The 15545-nt window shown below is 38.8% G+C and overlaps 1 protein-coding gene across 1 annotated transcript; it reads left to right on the forward strand.

The window, feature by feature from the left end:
- Nucleotides 1-1722: 1722 nt before the first annotated feature.
- Nucleotides 1723-10526, forward strand: LOC306868006 (putative short-chain dehydrogenase/reductase family 42E member 2; the record flags this gene model as incomplete). The annotated part of the gene is made up of 11 exons (XM_079413974.1): nucleotides 1723-2067; nucleotides 2667-2762; nucleotides 3156-3213; nucleotides 3568-3686; nucleotides 4592-4667; nucleotides 5565-5647; nucleotides 6142-6279; nucleotides 6363-6428; nucleotides 6517-6580; nucleotides 6665-6738; nucleotides 10308-10526. The coding sequence occupies 11 exons, from the start codon at nucleotides 1723-1725 to the stop codon at nucleotides 10524-10526; spliced, it is 1338 nt and encodes a 445-aa protein (XP_079270100.1).
- Between the last annotated feature and the right edge of the window lie 5019 nt (nucleotides 10527-15545).

A 15545-nucleotide genomic window follows, 5' to 3' on the forward strand; every position in this document is an offset into this window, starting at 1 on the left:
AAACCAAGCTTCTGCTTCTGACCTGAACCCTGTAGAAAATGAGTGAGGTGAACTGAAGAGAAGACGCACCGTCATGGAGCTGTGAATCTGAAGGATCTGTAGAGATTCTGGATGAAGGAATGGTCTCTGATCTCTCCTCAGATGTTCTCTAACCTCATCAGGCATTATAGGAGAAAATTAAGAGCTGTTAAACTGGCAAATGGAGGTTTCAAAAAGTATTGAATAAAAGGGTGCCGTTAATTGTGGCCAATGTGTATTAGAGAAAAACATTTATTACATAATGAAATATTTGTGTACGTTTAGCCTTCTCACAGTAGGCTACGTATTTTTTTCTGGCTTAATTTACTTGTTCATAGTCGTCGGTTTTAAAGACTTTTTTATTACTATAATTAGGTAGGCTATTATTATAAAGTGTGCGTGTATACTTCTTCTTCTTTTATTTGGAATATTGTTGGATTTAGAACCGAATGGCGTGAACACTGCTGATTGGCTGCTGTGTGGTTCGCGTGCGCGCAGGTGAGTGACAGATGCAGCGCATCATCAGAGACACCAGCGCGATGAGGCGATGCACGCGCAGCTGACGGACACAGCACGCATGATCAGTGACTGACAGGTAAAACAACTAAAACTCCGCTTGCTTCTGTTTAAATCAAATAAAAACAGAGAAAGCTGGGACATGCACATTTAATGACATGCTGGTTATTTGTTAATATCGATTACAGTTCAAATTTGCTTTACTATCTGTTTTTATTCGATAGCTACTTATTATGAAAGGTGTATCGTTTTAGAGCACTTCTGATTATTTTATTATTAATATATCAGTATTTGAGAAATTAGTAGACTATATTCTGGGTGACAGTTTATTTTGCAGAGTTCATGTTTCCATGTATTTACTAATTAAGTAGTTGTTAAGTTTAGGTTTGATTAGGGATGCAGTATATGTGCTTTATAAGCACTCATAAACAACCAATATGTTAATAACAGGCATACTAATAAGCAGCTAGTTCATAGTAAGAATCGGTCCCTATACTAAAGTGTTACCATGTTTTCTTGGATATATGACATGTGTCGACAAAAAAAGTAGAGACACGGATGTTAAACCTTTTGAAAGAGGTACACAGTTTATTTTAAACATATTTATTAATGAAGGGTTAATATTTGCCCTCATTTGTTTGTGTTTTTTTGCACCAAAGAAGATATTTTGGAAAAATGTCTTTGCTTATTTGGCCATACAATGGGGTCAAATATTTTTGGGGGCTTTGCTGATTTGTATTATATCAACAAAAACAGTTGAACGCAAGACATAGGTTTGAGTAAATGATTAATTATTTATTTTCATTTTAGGGTGAACTATTCCTATTAAATTAATAAATATTTACTGTATTTATATAAATGAGTTATAGTCTGAGGATGGGTGGTTTTATGCAGTTTTACTGCGGTCAAGTGATAGTGATCGTTTCTGTGGAATTGGAAATCTTGCTGTATTCTAATAGTTGTGGGACATGTGTTGTCCCATGTTTTTGGTAACAGTTTCAAAGAGAGTGCCCAGTGTGTAAGGAAAAGTTTGGCTTCTGCCTCTTTACATGGAGAGGTGAATTATGCATCCATTCACTCACTCATAGGCAGATCTGTTTCACAGCAGCGCTCATTCATTAGACTCTCACTGTCTCTGATCGTCCCCAGACTGGACGCAGTGGAGGTATCTGAACCCACGTGTGCATTATGAAGGAGAACAGGTCCTTGTGTCAGGTGGAGCAGCTGCCCTGTGCATGTCTGCTAGACTGCCACAGACAGACCCACACCCACGGCGCCGCAGGGGCCCCAATTCGACACAGAGCCAACGGGGCGGTGGGCGCCTTGTGCAACAGCCCCAACTGCGTGGTGGCTGCCAGACTGGAGGACTCAGAGCAGGGGCGGCACGGGGCCGGCAGGGTGCTGGTCACCGGAGGGGCCGGATACTTCGGATTCAGGCTGGGCCGAGCTCTGGCAGGCCAAGGGACCACTGTCTTACTGCTGGATCTCCACAAGCCGCCCTGGGATATCCCTGATGGAGCCGTCTTCCAGCAGGTAAAGTGAAACTGGAGAGCATTGGGTTGTTGAGGGGTGGTTAGGCAGCGGACTGTAACAGAAGCAGATGGGTGCCAGGTGCAGAATACGCAAGGTGATGCACGACAACGTCCTCGAGTTTCAGCACAAGTTTTTATGACTCTTCGCTGACGTGCTCGGGTGTCTCAGAGAAACCTTCAGGAAGAGCCGTGAAAGTGAATCTGAAACTGCCATGTCAAACAGAACTTGACAAAACCATGTTGAAGTTAATGGCTAGCTTCCTACGATAGTTGTAGGGTTGAATTAGGGGTTCTCAGCTGGTGGGTTGTGACTCAAAAGTGTGGGCCAGGTCTGTTCTTACAGCAGGAGGAAAAAAAACGATGTTAAATGCAAATAATAATATCATTGTTTAGAATAGCAAAATAAAAAGGGATGAGAAAACATTTCCTATATCCTTGATGTGGAAGGATGTGTGTCCAGTCACACAACATGTTATTACTTGGCAAAAATGACTTGCAAAAAGTACACTCACAGAGATTATTGTTCTGCCAACCAGAAAGTGGCTGTTATTGAATAAGCATTGTTATAAATTTGTACACCTGTGTGTGTTTTACTTCGAGATTGATATCCGGGATTACGATGCCCTGTATAAGATCTGTGCGGGAGTGGACGTTATTTATCACACTGCTTCCTATGGGATGTCAGGACCGGAACAGGTCAGTGAGAATAGCATGCATCTAATGAGAGTTCGGTTTATATCACTGAGACAGAAACACAGAGACAATTACAATAAAATATATTTTGCTTATAACATTACTTGAGTCCCTGTTTTGCATTGAATTATCCAGGTAGAACTGTGTGCATAAAACAGGCCATATCACATCATTAAAATTGTTTGCTAAAGTATTTATGTGCATAAGAACTCATATGGGTAGTCCTGTAGTTAGGGTGATTCTTCACTTAGCTTTTAATTAATTATTATTTTTTTTTATATATATATTCTGTAACATGAGTAATATTTTCACATTCTTATTATTCTGAGTGTACTGCTGTCATAATACTGTATACTAAAGTGAAATACGCTGGTCATGTATTTTCATGCTCTGCAGCTGAGGAAAAAGCAGATTGAATCAGTCAATGTTGGTGGCACGAACAATGTCATAAACGGTAAGATGTCATCATTTTATTCACTGATACTGCAACTATTAGACTTATTCAAATAATGAGTGAAATGGTATTTATGATATTGCCCATTCGGGATTCAAGGGCAAATTACAGCAGTGATACCAAAGCTAAATATAGAGAGCTGAAGGCTATGAAGGCATCTTCTAAGATACCCCCGTTTGACCAAATTCACAGGAAACATCATGTGTGTGTATCTTTTGTAAAAAGGACAAAGAATGCATTGCAACAAGATCAGTGAAAACAAAAAATTGAGAATAAGAAGTAAATGTAACTTAAAATATGCTATTTTGGCCAATATTAGTGTGCTGAATATTTAGTTTTGGTTGGTGGTTGTAGTCTGTACGGAGCGGGGCATCTCTAGACTCATCTACACCAGCACAATCAATGTGGCGTTTGCCGGCCGGCCCATCGAGGATGGAGATGAAGACTCAGTTCCCTGTGTGCCGCTGGACATGGTGAGCCGGACACTGAGTGTGTTGTGATTTGTTCTGCATTCAGCCATTTTCTGAAGAGTACATCAGGAGATTTGTTCAATATGAGACTTTTTTGAACACCAGACTTCACCTGTGCTAAAGACAAAATCACATCTAGGAGAAACTGTGATTTCATCCATTTTTTTAAATAATTTTTAAATTAACTTTGGTGTGGTGGGCTAATAATCGGAAGATGCTGGTTTGATCTTTGCAAAAAGCAAGCCATGAGCTCTTCAGCAAGATACTTAGCCACAGTATAAAAACAATTGCATCAGACCCGAATCGTATCTAAAGTTACAAGGAGAAGCACCTTCAGAAAATGTGAAAATCTAATCTTCCTTCACCCGTATCCAGATTTTAATGAACACAAACCGATCTGTTACATTAGTGAGCGTTGTGATCATAGGCATCAGATGTGGATAACTTCCATTAGGGATAAGTGTGTCATGTTTGATGAACTCTGTGCTCCTGTGTGATGAACAGTAGACTGAAGTTAAGGAAGGTTAATGGAATCAAATTAGTCCACCTGACACCTCACTCGTGTGATGAAGCCTGGAGTCTACAGAAGTCGCCCAAACTTCATACATGAATACATAACATCTGATAAATCATACAACGGTACAGCTTACACACTCAGATTTCACTGGTGCTCATTTTTGGCTAAGGCTGACTGACGTGTGATGGCTTTCACCAACAGCAGGAAAAAAAACCTATTAAAAAAACGTTTATATATAATATAATACAATATATAACAAACGGTGAACAATTTTACTTGCGAATTTTAATTTAGAGCTGATGTCCCATAACTAAGTAATTGTATAGTTTGGAAATGCTCATCAGGTCGTGTCATTTGTTTAACTTTTTCTTTTGTTTGTTCTCTCTTCAAGCACATAGACCATTACTCCAGGACTAAAGCTATCGCTGAACGCATGGTGCTCGCTGCCAATAGAAGATCAACAAAAGGTACGGAAATGGAAACTTGTTGGTCTCTGAAGTCAATCCTGTTATTGCGCTCAATAGCAATAAGCGCAAGTGGTATCATGTACCCTGCTCATATCTTGTGTGTGTGTGTGTGTGTGTGTGTGTGTCCACTGCTGATGAGGTACTGAGGTAACGGCTGCTATGGTAATGACCACAGCCTGCAACCCAAGCCAACCAGACCCGCTGACACTGTTTTAAATTTAGACCTAGGCTTAATAATAAAGCCAAGCACTGAGTGAATTTGTCGCTGGTGTGAAGCTTATTTTGTGTGTTTGGCTTCTGTGCTAATAATCACACGCCTCCTTTCAGAACGCAACTTTTTTATCAGGAACATTGCTATCTTAAGCAGTGTGACATTATGTGATTAAATATATATTTCATTTTTTATCACATTGTTTCCGGTTTATTTGTTGAAAACATTCAGATCAGTATTACTGTACATTTCTTTGATAACGTTAATAAAACCTAAAAAGTACTATAATAGCTATCAGCCAGTGCTGAAACACCATGTGCCGTCGTATATGTATTGTGTGAATCCTGTAGCAGAAAATACCAGAGGAAATATTACTGATCAGTTGTTGCTTTTTCATATCTTTTTTTTCTTATGGAGTTCTGTTATCTTAAAATGAAAAAAAATGAAAAAAGGGTCAAATACGTCAATTGAGATTCAATTAAATTTTATATTATATTTAGTATTTTTGTGGCATATTTTGTGGCTTTATGTAGAAACAAAGTGGTAGAGAGACAGGACCACGAGCCGGGACTCAAACTAGGGTCTTCTTTAGATTATATTTAGACATTTATTTATTTCTGAATATGAAAAAATAAAGTAGGTCACTGATACATTTCTCATGTAATATTGAGGTATTGTTGTTTGAGGTGGTGGTCTTCTTCACACATGTGTCCTGCGCCCCTCTGGTATCTACGGTCCTGAAGAGAGAAGACATTTACACAGGGTGATGGTGAGTCCTCTCATTCTCTCTCAATCATCCCTTTTCCATCTTTACCCTTTTCCTCCTCTCTCTCTCTCTCTCTCTCTCTCTCTTACACACACACACACACACACACACACACACACACTCACTCACACACACACACACACACACACACACACACACACACACACACACACACACACACACACACACAGGTCCCAGACAGTTGCACTCTGCAGCCTCAGCTGTGCCACTGTGCCCAGAGCTGTACAATATTAATGGAGTCTGTGAGAAGCTCTTGTTACAGACTGTGCTTTAAACTGTGCCTGTACATACAAGCACATACAGTCATGTATGTCTGTAGAGTAACATTGTCTGTTCATACACACAAATGCATGTCTTTTCCACCTCATATAATCTCTTCACATGCTTGTGTCCCTCAGGTAGAGAGTGCTGTTATCTCTGTGAAGTCTAAGTGCTGAATCCAGAGACACACTTTTTTTAATCCCTTCTCTTCTCAGGTGAATGTGGAGAGGAGATTGTTCAGCTTTCGTTTTGGGGACCCGAATGCCAAGATGAACTGGGTACATGTGGATAATCTGGTGATGGCTCATGTTTTAGCAGCAGAAGCCCTCGCTGCAGATAAAGCTTTTGTGGCGGTATGTGTGGAATAATAGAATTTAATTTCTCATTACAATCAGCAGTTTTGAGTTATAACGTGCGGTGTATTTGTGATTTTCAGAGTGGACAGGCTTATTTTATCAATGATGGGGAGTCTGTCAATGTCTTTGAATGGTTGACACCTCTGGTGAGTAGCAATCAAACCAAGTATTTATAATTAATGCATGTATATTATAATTATTTACTATTTTAACTGTACCTTTATTTATCTGCAGTTTGAAAGATTGGGTTATGGTCGGCCCCTGATTCACCTTCCTGTTTCTCTGGTCTACTCAGCAGGTACGACTAAAGTGAAACTAAAATTTACTAATTTTTTGTTTGTTTTGCAAATACAACTGTATCACACATTCTTGTTTTCTCCAGCAATTTTGATGGAGCGACTGCATATGGCTCTGAGTCCTATAATGGAAATTCCATTACTTCTGACAAGAAACGAGGTAAATATGTTTCCTCCTGCCTTAGTTTTCTCTAATCACTTTTTTGCCTAATGAAGTTGTTTTAATGCCATCTTGAGAGAATGGAAAAATATATTAAGATGTATAGTGATATATTAAGATATTTTATAATTGAAGCTATATTGCTACTGCCAGATGTATGTGTGTGAGATACACTGAAGATGTTGGTGTCATGGTGACAACTATAGCCTGAGTATGGCATCTTAGGTTACCATCACCATAGGTACTTCCTTAAACTCTCCTTAACATGCACAGCAGCTCTAGTAATCCTGAACTCAACGTAATGAACAGAGTTTACATTCTGTAAGTAGGCAGGTCTGATAAATCGTATGAGTGAGCATCTCTATGATATCTGTGAAACACATCGTCTCCTCCGGCTGTTTAAATATCACAGTTGATTCTGAGAGGGTAGTTAAGGGTGACAAACAAGTTGGCATTAATGCAGAGCAACAAAGAGTTGCGTTAGTAGAGCTGGGCATGGATTGGCTCTGTGTCATGCATTAGTCATGAGAAACAGAAGCCACGAGCTGAAGGGGCGATTCTGGTCAGATGGCGGCAGGTTTGATGATTGCATTGTGAATAAAACATGAGACACCAGCTCCTTGCTGGATCTTTGAGTTTGAGATGGACAAGAGAAGTCGCACTGAGGAAAGAAACCCCCCCCCACACACACACACACTTGCACACACAAGTAAATGAAACCAGGAAATGGGTATATCAAACACAATGGCAATCCCCATCCCAGTTTCTGATCCAAATCTTATATTCAGTGGCCCCAAAATGAATGGGACACTTTTGGGCACTTAAAGGGACAGTTCACCCAAAAATGAAAATTACCCCATGATATACTCAGCCTCAAGCCATCCTAGGTGTATATGACTTTCTTCTTTCAGATGAATACAATATGAGTAAAGTGGTGAGTAAATCATGGGGTAATTTTCATTTTTGATCTATAGTAATCACATTTAATGATTACTATAGATGAAGGTTCATGAAGACATAACCTCAGCGTAAAATTTAGAACAAAAACACAAAGAAAGTTCAATTAAATTGATAGTATTAATAATGAAAAGAATAGAAAGAATAATAAAGAATAAAACTGATTAAAAAATTACAATTATAAGCAAGACAATACAAATATATAACCCAAACTAATAACAGTTAAGTAATTACTATTATGTGTACAGTTGATTTCTGGAGGATCTTTATAGAATAGCGAATTGAATTTTGCCGTTGTTTTTGAATCGACTGAGGCTCTTCTGTGGATTCATTTCACTGTTTCAGCTGTTTTTTTAGTCAAGTCCCAGTACTTTTTTCACAGGATTGCAGAAAATGAGCTCACCCAAAACTAGGCCTGAACTAGCTAATACAGGAAATCAGCAGCCAAACGAACAAGATGACTTGCACAAGTAGGCGATTTTATGTATTTTTAAAATACACAAATGCCCAATTTACTTACAGTAGACACAAATTACATTTGATCTAAATAGTGTTTTGTATTTCAGATAAGTGTCAGAGATAATTCTGCCCACCTCTAGCATTTCATAGTATTACAAAATGATCATTTACTTTTTCTCTGCATTTTTGAACAATATACAGTATATGATTTGAAACCAAACAAACCTCCGGTACCTCCAAATAATTGGCCCCTTTGTTATTTATATCAATGCTTTTTCTTCATGTCACTGGTGTTTTGTCCACTAGATGGCACTAATGTGTTTCATAGCAAATTCTCATTATGGGATTATTTGGAGCTGGACTCCTAAAGGCAATTGGTTTGGAAAATAGATGGATGGAACCAAGGTTATCTTTAACTGACCAGCTAACCAATTTGACCTGAACAGGTTTTTCTGAACTTGATGTAGGGCAGGGCAGGACTACCCAACAATAAACATGTTTAAGAAAACTGTTGATAAGCTAAAAGAGATCCTAAATATTTTTATTATGAGCTGTGCATGAATGACCACTTACCTACCTCTTAGAACGTCCGCTGGAACTACTGGACAAAATCAAATGACAACCTAATTAGTATGTATGAGCTAAGCTGATAAGGTTTGTATTGTGGCCCCTCACCCAGCACACACTTTTCAGATGGCTCCAATGGCCCTGGTCTAGACAGCAGTGTGTGTTGGGTCAGGGGCATCTGCTCTGGCTCTCGGCCCAGTGGAGATTTTCCATGTAGATACCCAATCTGCAGGCTGGTAAGGGGAGAGAGTCTGTGGGGGCGTTTCATCGTGCCAGGAGAGCACAGGTACAGAGCAGCTTTATGTAAAAGTAATGCCAGGTAAAAGGAGGTCATTAAAGCCATTAGTAAATGTGAAGCCCTCAGAATCCGATCTGTGAAGTCAAATCCAGAGTCCATCTCTCAGCATAGTGTCCGGCTTCAAGACAATCTGACAGTGACACTTTTTAAACAGATAGTTCTCCGGAAAATCTCAATTCTCTCCATGTTGTTTAAAAACATTGTAGTAAAAAAAATAATAAAGATATATTTAGCGCTGCTTCGTCGTTGTTCCTGGTTCTATTGACTCTCATATTGACTCCCGTGAGCCACCTGCTAGTGCGTGCGTGCAAATTACACCCGTCTACAATTATTACGTTTTCATGTCTTGCTTTAACAAAGGCTACTCAACCAACTTGAACATTTGCAGGTACGAGTAGCATGGAAATCATCGTGTTAGCTAAGATTTAGTGTTTGTTAGTGATTTAAAATTCCACGGTGTGCATGACAGCAGCTGTGTGCAAGCTTTCTAGCGGAAAAAGTCCCCACGGATCAGTCAATGAAATAAAGAAAGATCTTAGCATTTCACAATTTCGACATGTAGGCTTATTTTAAAAAAAATGTTGTGTATAAACTATATTTATTTGACTTGTAGGCTACATGTAAAAATAATAATAATAGTTAAGAGTTAAATAAAAGTAGGCTACTTAGATATTCCTTTTTTGACTTTATTTACATATGTAAATAAAAGGAATCCAAAAGTAATCAGATTACATTACTTTCATATTGTGGTACTTGGATTACGTTACTGAATACTTTTTTGATGAAGTCATTTGTAACTGTAACGGAATACATTTGAAAAGTAACCCTTCCAACCCATGTGTATGTGTATACATGTGTGTGTTTATATATATATATGTGTGTGTGTGTGTATAATTACACATTCGTATTAGATGATGAACATGCAGTTTAGTAGATTTAAAATATATGAACTTTTAATGTAATATCAAATAAAACCCTACAGGTAAAATTATAATCAAGTAGCTACTACACATGTGCTTTAGTATTTTAGTAAACACATCAGAAAAAGTGTACTTTAAAGCATGACAAAAGATTAAGACAAAAATTTCAAATGTATTTTAAAGTTAAAACCTTTATTTTGACTATTACAAAGTACAGGTTTAAAAGTGTACTTAAGTATGTTACGAAACATCATAAAACAGTACACACTTAAAGCAGCATTTAATGAATTCTTTTTAAGAACAGAATGCTTCTAAGATCTGTCTCAGCTGAGCATGTTCAGCACATCTGACCTCTGCATCTCTCTCAGGTGAGAAACATTGCTGTCAGTCACACCTTTAAAATCGAGAAGGCACAGCGAGAACTGGGCTTCAGTCCTAAGAAGTACAGCCTGACCGACTCGGTGGATCAGTACCTGCGGAGCCGACCGCCGCGTTCAGCTGCGTCATTATTGAACACACATTACCTCTTCCTGCTGCTCCTGATGGGATTCATCGCCTTCATGATCTGCTCTGCAGGACTGGAATAAAAAGCCTCAATATTTCAGTCTCACTTGCAATAAATCTCATGGATTATTGTAGGGTTTGAACCAGGGCTGGGCGATATAGTGAATTCATAATCACGCAACATTCGGAATATCATGACAGTTGTGCTATCCTGTTTATTTTGCCATTAAGTTTTATAAAGAAAAAAAAAGTCACCAATTTCGAACCCATAAAACTCTTCCAAACACAAAATATGATACATTCGCCAAAACAAAAGCTGAGCGATTTCTGATTTCTGACCCTCCATTGAAAGTCCAGGTAACCAAAACTTAGAAAAAGGTCATAAAGGCATCATAAAACAAATCCGTATGAACTGAGCAGTTTTATCCAAGTATTATGAAGAAATATGATGATTAGATTTAACTAAGGCTTTTATTTGCATATAAACACACATACTGTGGATCTTGTTCATCACACACATTTATCACACAGTGAGATCCATGATTCCATATTATGGGTCTTTTTTGGATGAACTATCACTTGAAGACAGACATTTTTAAGTATTTATACCTAAAATTTAAATGTATAAAAGTATTTATAAGTAACTGTCCAGTCCAATGAATCGGTTAAAAAACTATGATTATTTTTAGATTTGTATTGTCAAAAGGCTGGGAAAAATATTTAATTATTTAATTACTTACTATATCGCTCACCCTATTTTGAACCCACAGTGTTTTACTACCAGATCAGATCTTTAACCACCTCAAAAACAAAAATCACTTTGCTGTTTTACATGATATACTTTCTATATAGTGTGTGTGATTTAGGGTTGGTGTAAAGTTGAAATATAATCTGCAGAGCAGCTTGGGAACAACTATATCACTCTATTATCATATGTTTTAAAATGATGTTTGTTAGTACTTAGACCAGAATTAATATATTTATAGCTTCTTTTTTATTTAGAAATAGGCAAGAAAAAGCAGTGTGATCTTGGCAGACGGCAAATTGTGATGTACATTAAATATACTGTTTGTGATGCTGCAAAAGTTAGTTTTTGATGAATTTATTTTACTCCTAATGTATACGATTGTTTGCCCACGGTCTTCCACAAAATGAAGTGTATTTCTAGTTGCACTTCCTAAATGTGTGCAAAAGGGGTTTATTCAGCACACACTGTTTTTTCATTCATATTCTTTTCGTTAACACTATTTACATTAAAGAATACTGAGATATTTTAACCAGGATAAAGGCCTTTTGTCTCTACCTCCTCAGCAAAGAAGCTCAAACCTGATGAATTTGAAAGTAGACTTTGGAAGAATGTATAATAATACTAAGACAGAAAGAACAATGCTGTCACTCAGAGAGAGGCAATACATGCTGTACACACAATACAGTGACCTATGATTCTTCTGTCATTTCATTATACTTATTCAAGAGTATTGTGTCTAGTATCACCTGATGAACCCCATATGAACTGTGCTGGTGTGTGTGAGTGAGATCGAGTGTGTATATGTGCTCACATCCGTCGAAGTATTACATGTGTGTCATATGTGTTCATATTTCAAAACACAAGCAACGTCAACTCAGATGACATAGACGCAACACTAGTGTGTTTGAAAAATTATAAATGTTCAGTGAGATTTTTGATTTGCCCTGGTGTCTGTAAAGGTTTGGAGCGACTATATTTAACAGCATTGACACATTTGATGCATTAAAGCAGTAAATGCATTAAAGCATTCAGAAATGCCAATTAAATGTTTTATATTCAGAAGCTGTACTTGTAAAGGCAAGTGTCTACTGATATAATCTTGGATTTTGCTTTATCGGCTGTTGTATTTAAGACTTAGGATATGTCGTTTTACCATAAGTTGTATCTGTTAGGTTCAAGTAAGCTACAACTGTGACATGAGAAAATTGTTCATCAGTTATAAATTAACAAGTTGAATAAAAATGTGCTGTGAATCCTCTTGCTATTAAAGTATTGCATTTTCTTGAACGGTTTCCTAAAACTTTACCTCATTAACATTCCCAAATATACCACAAGAGCACGCCACAAATCAGAAAACAACTTAAGCCTTGCAGTGTGAACAATTCCTCAGTAGCCCCTCACTGCAGAACAAAGATCCAGGGGGCGGGGTTGGATCCACATCTAGGAGGTGGAGATTGGAAGGTTTAGGGGTGGGGATGGGTGGGTTTAGGGATCAGGGGGTGGAGATTGGTAGGTTTAGGGGCGGGGATGGGTGGGTTTAGGGATCAGGGGGTGGAGATTGGTAGGTTTAGGGGTGGGGATGAGTGGGTTTAGGGATCAGGGGGTGGAGATTGGTAGGTTTAGGGGCGGGGATGGGTGGGTTTAGGGATCAGGGGGTGGAGATTGGTAGGTTTAGGGGTGGGGATGGGTGGGTTTAGGGATCAGGGGGTGGAGATTGGTAGGTTTAGGGGTGGGGATGGGTGGGTTTAGGGATCAGGGGTTGGAGATTGGTAGGTTTAAAGGTGGGGATGGGTGGGTTTAGGGATCAGGGGTTGGAGATTGGTAGGTTTAAGGGTGGGGATGGGTGGGTTTAGGGATCGGGGTGGAGGTTGGTAGGTTTAGGGGTGGGGATGGGTGGGTTTAGGGATCAGGGGGTGGAGATTGGAATGTTTAGGGGTGGGGATGGGTGGGTTTAAGGATCAGGGGGTGGAGATTGGTAGGTTTAGGGGTGAGGATGGGTGGGTTTAGGGATCAGGGGGTGGAGATTGGTAGGTTTAGGGGTGGGGTTGGGTGGGTTTAGGGATCAGGGGGTGGAGATTGGAAGGTTTAGGGGTGGGGATTGGTGGGTTTAAGGATCAGGGGGTGGAGATTGGTAGGTTTAGGGGTGGGGATGGGTGGGTTTAGGAATCAGGGGGTGGAGATTGGTAGGTTTAGGGGTGGGGATGGGTGGGTTTAGGGATCAGGGGGTGGAGATTGGTAGGTTTAGGGGTGGGAATGGGTGGGTTTAGGGATCAGGGGGTGGAGATTGGTAGGTTTAGGGGTGGGGATGGGTGGGTTTAGGGATCAGGGGGTGGAGATTGGTAGGTTTAGGGGTGGGGATGGGTGGGTTTAGGGATCAGGGGGTGGAGATTGGTAGGTTTAGGGGTGGGGATGTGTGGGTTTAGGGAACAGGGGATGGAGATTGGTAGGTTTAGGGGTGGAGATGGGTGGGTTTAGGGATCAGGGGGTGGAGACGGGTAGGTTTAGGTAAATGTAAGGTGGAAGGAGTTGGATCTAGATCCAACCACACCCCCTGGATCTTGTGTTCTGCAGTGAGGATCATCTCCAATTCCTATCCGCGTTTTTTCCAAGTTATTAAAACAAAGGGAGAAATGGCGAATACACTACTATATTTCATGATGATTTTGTCTTATTTCAAGTTTTTACACGCTATTTGTTTGCGGCAAAGACATACCCATTTTCCATAACCCCCGAACCTGCTTTGAGGTCATTTCTTCTCAATGATAAAATTTCTATACAAAAGACATAAAAAATTAGCTGTAATGTTGGATATTTCATCGTTAAATAAAACCAGAACAAGTGTAATTGGTTCATTCATACAGTTTAATTTTCTGGATAACCCAAGTAAGATGTTAGTCATGCCATTACATACACAGATCAATGATTTTCAGAAAGACATCTTTGAGAAGAACCTTGCATATTCAGCACCAGTAAATAACCAGATTTGTGCATGCCTTCTCTAAACACGTCAAATGTGATCATCTGCAGTTGATTAAACGCAATAAATAATGTAGAAAACTATTCTTTTAATTAAAACACTGAACTCCGATTCCAGCGTAAAACAAGATTTATGGCTGAAATAGCCATCAACTCTGGACGGAAGAGGTAACAGATTCAACTGTGTACATTTTCAACATAAATAAACACCATTTATCACAAATTGATTGTTTTAACTGCAAGATATCATAACTATAATTGTTAAGACTATTCTACACAGAGAACTATAGTTGCTTTGCCTTTAAGATTTGGTCAATTTACCTCTTTGTACATTTCAAGGAACAACCCTCTCTTTTTTAATCTTGAGCACAAGAGCTATATTTTTGCTGAACACTAACATCTGATCATGCACACTGTAGCCTTCTAACACAAAGCTGACCAAGAAGCATATGATTTTGGATGGCATTTGAAAAGGGCAGGAATTTATGCCTAAAACCAAAGCAAACTTTCATAGCGCAGGGACGGCTGCATTACAGTAGCACCATTTTCAATGAAATAAAGCATTAAGATCAGAAATGCAAAACACCACAATATATTTTTCTCCCCCAAGACAATATTCAAATATTTTTCTTTGTCAGGACCAATCCATCTATGAACATTTCCCTGTGATCTCCGCCTGCTATTTAAGACAATCATATCAAAAACACTTTCCTTCTTTCTCCTTCTTCTCTACTCATGCCACTTTCTTAGTCATCTACGCAATATGTTTATTTAAAAAGTCTAAGCCTACTTAAACTGTCCAACTCAAGGCATTTAACAACTTCAAAATGTTACAAAATGAACCTGAACATGGTTGATCCTGATAGAGTATTAGGTAGCGCATGGCTTGGTTGTGAAATACAAGTTATCAAAGACAATAATGAGCTATTGTTTGACCAACTGTTAAACCACATTGAACTATTACAACTTACATAAAATGCTCTACTTTTTGATCGTGTAACATTTAAGTAACTCAGTCAAATCATCTTTTCAATAGCCTTCAATCTTCAAACATTATATAACACCCTCATTCAGTACATTTTCAACATCTTCATATCCATCAAGACATCGGTAACAATCTAATGTTGACTTAAACCCACAGGCGACAGGACAAAAAAAAAAAAGGGGGAAACAGTGAATGAATACCAAACAAGAAAAAAAAAAAATCTCTGGACAACAATAATGATTGAAAAGAATTAAATAAATAAAAATAGAACTGGCCACAGGCCTGTCGTCTAAAGTGCATAGTTTCACAGTGTGGTGTTTAGATGAACGTCAAAACAAAGTGCTGGGAACTTGAGCGAAACGTTTAACTACGATTTGCTCTAAACAAACTACT

The sequence above is a fragment of the Barbus barbus genome (genome assembly GCF_936440315.1).
Source record: "Barbus barbus genome assembly, chromosome: 4".
NCBI lineage: Eukaryota > Metazoa > Chordata > Actinopteri > Cypriniformes > Cyprinidae > Barbus > Barbus barbus.